The sequence below is a fragment of the Danio rerio genome, chromosome 7 (genome assembly GCF_049306965.1).
Source record: "Danio rerio strain Tuebingen ecotype United States chromosome 7, GRCz12tu, whole genome shotgun sequence".
NCBI lineage: Eukaryota > Metazoa > Chordata > Actinopteri > Cypriniformes > Danionidae > Danio > Danio rerio.
In genome coordinates this window covers 19,793,930-19,800,000 of record NC_133182.1, presented here as the reverse complement: position 1 = coordinate 19,800,000, position 6,071 = coordinate 19,793,930, and the positions used below count along the sequence as shown (strand labels likewise).

Genomic DNA, 6,071 nt, shown 5'->3' with positions numbered 1-6,071 from the left:
CTTTAGAGGGTGTGTATATAGAGAAAAGAAGGAGAATCAGCTTGTGATTTCTATAAAATGTGTTTTATTTCGTTGCATTATATTTATTAGTACAGTATCTAGTATGCTGTGTCTTAGCCCACCATTAGGCTTGATTTAGCAATGGTACAACAACCACATACGGTTGATGGCAAAATTATTAGCCCTCTGGTAAACTTTTTGAAATATTTCCCAAGTGCTGTTTTACTTTATTTCAACATTTTTCAACATAATAGTTTTATTAACTAATTTCTTTTTTTTTTTTTTTATGATGACAACATAATATTTCAGTAGTTACAGTTAGGTCTATAAATATTTGGACCGACACAATCCTAACGTGTTTGGCTCTGTACACCAACACAATGGATGTGAAATGAAAAAAACTGTGTTCTTTAACTGCAGACTGTTAGCTTTAATTTGAGGGTATTTACATCCAAATCAGGTGAACACTGTAGGAATTACAACAGTTTACATATGTGCTTCCCACTTGTGAAGGGTCCAAAATTAATTGTTCAGAATAATCATTATATCAAACTTTGACTTTTTAATTCTTGGTTGCAAATCCTTTGCAGTCAATTACAGCCTGAAGTCTGGAACACATAGACATCACCAGACGCTGGGTTTCATTCCTAGTGGGGCTCTACCAGACCTCAACAGCAACTATCTTCAGTTCCTGCTTGTTCTTGGGGGGCATTTTCCCTTCAGTTTTGTCTTCAAGTGAAATGCAAGCTCAATCGGATTACGAACAGGTGATTGACCTGGCCATTGCATAACATTCCACTTCTTTCCCTTCAAAAACTCTTTGGTTGCTTTTGCTGTATGCTTTGGGTCATTCTCCATCTGCACTTTGAAGCACCGTCCAATGAGTTCTAAAGTGTTTGGCTTAATATGAGCAGAAAATATAACTTGAATCATCCTGCAGCTTTTGTCAGCAGTCACATCCCTAATAAATACAAGAGAACCAGTTCCATTGACAGCCATACATGCCCACGCCATGTCACTACTACCACCATACTTTACTGCTTAGGATCATGAGCAGTTCCTTTCCTTCTCCATACTCTTCTCTTCCTATCACTCTGGTACAAGTTCATCTTGATCTCATCTCTCCATAGGATGTTGTTCCAGCACTTTGAAAGCTTTTTTTTAATTCTAATCTGGCCTTCCTGGTTTTGAGGTTCACCAAAGTTTACATCTAGTGGTGAACCCTCTGTATTCACTCTAGTGTAGTCTTCTCTTGATTGTTGAAGGCTGTTTTCTTTACCAGGGAAGGAATTCTTTGGTCGTCCACCACATTTTTTCTGTGGTCTTACGGGTGATTTGGTGTTGCTGAGCTCACGGTGCATTCTTTCTTTTTAAGAATGTTTCAAACAGTTGTTTTTGTCATGCATAAGGATTTTGCTATCTCTCTGATGGGTTTGTTTAGTTTTTCAGCCTAATGATGGCTTGCTTGACTGATAGTGACAGCTCTTTGGATCCCATCTTGAGAGTTGACAGTAACAGATTCCAAATGCAAATAGCACACTTGAAATGAACTCTGGACCTTTTATCTGCTCATTGTAATTAGGATAATGAGGGAATAACACACAACTGGGCATAAAACAGCTCAGAAGTCAATTGTCAATTGTCTTTTGGACCCTTAACAAGTGGGAGGCACATATGTAAACTGCTGTAATTCCTACAGCGTTCATCTGATTTGGACGTATATACCTTCAAATTAAGGTAACAATCTGCAGTTAAAACACATCTTGTTCGTTTCATTTAAAATCCTTTGTGTTGATGTATAGAGCCAAAAATGAATTTTTTCCATGTCCAAATATTTATGGCCCTAACTGTATTTTGCCAGATATATTAGTATTCAGCTTATAGTGCTAGGATAGTTAAGCAAGTTAGGGTAATTAGGCAAGCTATTGTATAACAGCCGTTGTAGAGGAAAACAGCTGATAAAACACAGACAGAATCCAGGCTCGAATACTGTACCGGCAGTATTGGATTACCTTGACAGAAAAAATAACAGACACCAAAAGGTATAACAGTCTCCCCAATAAAAAGGAAGCCATTTTGTTCTGTTTTTTTATCCAGACTTTATCTACATTTTCCCCACAATTTCAGTTTGTATCTTAATGAAAAGACCAAAAGATAAATGTGGATGCTCAGTAAACCTCTGCTAAAACTTCAGAGCTGATGAGGGACTAAGACCTTTGCACAGAACTGAACATTGTAACATCTGAAATTCACAGACCAGCCGAAGATAAATAGAGGCAGGTGTTGCCAAGAAGAACCTAACAACTCTTAGTTTACATATATTATATATTGGATATATTCCAACCAATAGTAATCGTCCATAGACTGATATGGCAGCCTACACAGAGTAAACTAACTGTGTGTGAGGTTTGAGGTCAGTTCCCCACCATGGGGACTTGTTGTCTCTTTTCGCTCACACTCTTCGCTCTCTTCATCTGGTAAACCACATTCGCTGCTGCGTCTGTGAGACTCTGCAGGAAAACAAAACTGTTGAGTTCATTTATGCATGTGTACTCGTTTAACCTAATCTGACATTAGACCAAAAAACCAGTCATAAATATTTATATTTTGAAGATTTATTTGAGATTATTTATTGAAATTTGAATGCATGAGCTTTCTTATGATGTGTACACTTTGTTAGGATTGGACACTATTTGGTCAAGATACAACTACACTGTAAAAAACACTGGGCTCTACACAATTCCTTTATGTTGTTCCAACACAAATCGATTAATTTAACAAATTTAAGTGGATTGAACATAAAACAATTAAGATGTCCCAAAAAGCCCTCAAATGTTGCACTGTAAAAAATGCAGGGTTCCACACAATTCATTCATGTTGTCTTAATACAAATCGATTAAGCTAACACTTTTAACAAATTTATGTGGATTGAACATAAAAAAAATTAAGTTGTCCCAATGAAATCTCAAGAATTATGTTGATTCAGCTTACTTTAAATAAGTGGTTTGAACAAGTAAAAACTTTTTTTTGTGAGTGTGGTTGTTTCAGCTCATTTTAAAAGTTTATTAACACTAAATATTTTTTGAGCGTATTTGAACATCTGAGGGTTAAATTAAGTTCTTAGGAATGCATATCACTAATTAAATATTGAGTTCATTCATTCTTTCAATAATTCAAGGCAGAAAAATGTATCTTGTACACTAGGCCTGCATTTGCATACGCTGAACAAACAAACAAAAAAACAACACAAATTAAACAGTAAAAATACAAAATAACAAACAAAATTACATAGTTAAAAGTCTAACTGACGTAGGTAAAAAAGATTTCATAAAATGATTATACAGTTGAAACCAGAAGTTTACATACACTGCTTAAAAAAGGCACATAACCATAAAAAATAAAAAAAAGCTCACAAGCCTAGGATCACCATCCCAACTGTGAAGTATGGGGGAGGCAGCATAATGTTGTGGGGCTGTTTTGCTGCAGGAGGGACTGGTCCACTTCACAGCTTAGATGGCATCATGAAAAAAGAACATTATGTAGAAATACTGAAGCAACCTAACAAGACATCAGCCAGGAAGTTAAAACTTGGCCACAAATGGGTCTCCCAAACAGACCATGACCCTGAGCATACTGCCAAATTAGTTAAAAAGTGCTTTAAGGACAACAGAGTGAATGTTTTAGGGCCTACTCACACTATGCCATCCGTACCGTGCCCAGGCCCGTTTCCCGGATCGTTTGAGAAGTGTGAGTGCGCTGAATCGGGCTCAAGCACGGTTCACTTGGCCGGCCCTGGCCCGGTTGGAAGAGGTGTGCACTTGGGCTTTGGCGCGGTACACTTGTGTGTGAGTGCAAAACGCGCCAAAGCCCGAAACTGAAAGCGAGACGTGACTTTTAAGGGGCTGTTTCATATGGATTTATTAATCATTCTTACTGTTCAGTGATCGCAAACTGCCGTAGTTTATTAAAGACGAGAACTCCTTACAGCATGACAGCTGCGCGCCTTCAGCAGACCTCCTCATTCCTGCAGCACGAGAGCATTATGATTGTTTATGAGCGCCAAAAGTGGCGGATCTGTCCGGTGAAATATCTGACTGCGTGTCCCCGCATCCCTAAGGACTGTTTGGCGAAATATTTGACTGCATGTCACTGCATATCAAACCGACTGAAACGATATAAGTAGAGAAATCTCCACTGTGCTACTGGGTGAGAGCGTATGGCAAGCCGTTTTAGCATTTAAACCTTGTTCTGACTATCCATAAATATATTTAGAGATATCTAATTATATTTTGACTAGTCATAATTATAATTCGACTAGTCAGATTGGAGATATCTGCAAATATATTATGACTGACTAGTCATATTCCTCTATTGACTTCCATTGAAAAATATTTGCAGATATCTCTAAATGAGTTTTGATTAGTCCCAATTGTAATTAGAGATATCTCCAAATGAATTTTGACTAGTCAAAAATCCAATTCAAGATATCTACAACTGTAATTCGACTATTAGTAAATTAATTAGAGAGATCTTCAAATATATTTGTAAATATCTCTAAATATGTAGAATTAAAGACATCTCCAAATGTATTATGACTAGTAAAAACTCAGTTAGAGATATCTCTAATTACAATTGTGACTAATCAAAACTCATTTAGAGATATCTGCAAATATTTTTCAATGGAAGTCAATGGAGGAATATGACTAGTCATAATATATTTGCAGATTTCTCCAATCTGATTTCGTACTAGTACAATTGTAATTGCAGATATCTCTAATTGTCATTCTGAGTAGTGGAATTATAATTATGACTAGTCAAAATATAATTAGAGATATCTCTAAATATATTTATGGAGTCAGAACAAAGATTTAAATGCTAAAAAGGCTTGCCATAGAGAGCGCTTCTCACTAAAAAGAGCAGCAGCGATGACGTAAGCGTGCCGAGGCCCGATATGGTGTGAGCGCGGGCCGTTGGGGGAGACGGGAGGGGGGAAAAGCGTGCTTTGGCCTGGTTCGAGGCAACTGTACCTAGTGTGAGTACGGCCTTAGTGTGGCAATCACAAAGCCCTGACCTCAATCCTAAAGAAAATTTGTGGGCAGAGTTGAAAAAGCTTGTGGGAGCAAGACAGCCAACAAATCTGACTCAGTTACACAAATTCTTTCAGAAGAAATGGGCCAAAATTCCTTCAAACTATTGTGAGAAGCTTGTGGAAGGATACCCAAAACATTTGACCAAAGTTAAAAAGTTTAAAAGCAAAGCTAAAAAACCATCAACAAAATATTTGTAAACTTTTGACTGTCTAGAAATTAATAAAAACTTCTCAAAAAATACCTATAATAGTAAACGTTTACTATGATTTACCATCAGACATTAAAAAAAAAAATGGTTTTGCTCTTTTTTTAGAGTGTATGTAAACTTCTGGTTTCAACTGTATCTGCAAACAGTACCTTCTACCAGTAGTCAGTACATAAATAATCTATGTGAGGGGTGAGATAATAGTTTAGTAGCTTCATTATGGATCTTTTGCTAATAAAAAGTTTCTAAAGATGGATATTCCGTTTTCTCTATGGCTGTAGATTGAACTGTATTGTTTCCAAACCATACCCAGCAGCCACACAGCGTCATAAGACAATAATATTAGGTTAGATTTAGGCCGCCAGCATCTAAAGACAATGTTAATTTGACGTCCAATAAGACGTGAAATTGACATTGATATTTTGTTGTTTGTGGAAAGTAACCAAAATCCAATGCCGAGCAAGCATCTTAAACCAATGTCACTTTCACGTTAAATACTCACATTTATTCATCATGTATGGCAACTAAAATCCAACATCTGATAGATTTCATAGTGGTAACGTCCACAAAACGTCAAGCTGTAACATCATTAGACGTTGATATTTGGCATTTGGTTACGTTGAAAAGTAACCAAAATGCAACATCTGTCCAGCATTGGATATTAACGTCGGCCTGACATTTCCAAACAAAATGCAAGATCCTACGACGTTGGGGTACAAAGTCAATCTAAATCATGTTGACGTCCTGTGGCTGCTGGGTAATGTCCATAATGTTGA

General features: G+C 36.9%; 1 protein-coding gene across 1 annotated transcript in view; it reads right to left on the bottom strand.

Annotated features, from left to right (window-relative positions):
* Positions 1–267: 267 nt before the first annotated feature.
* si:dkey-9k7.3 overlaps positions 268–6,071 on the bottom strand; it is a 44,515-nt gene continuing 38,711 nt past the window's right edge. The window contains exon 20 of the mRNA XM_001922896.8: positions 268–2,510. Coding sequence (XP_001922931.3) covers positions 2,415–2,510 — 96 coding nt within the window. The 3' untranslated portion in view covers positions 268–2,414. The remainder of the gene's footprint in view (positions 2,511–6,071) is intronic.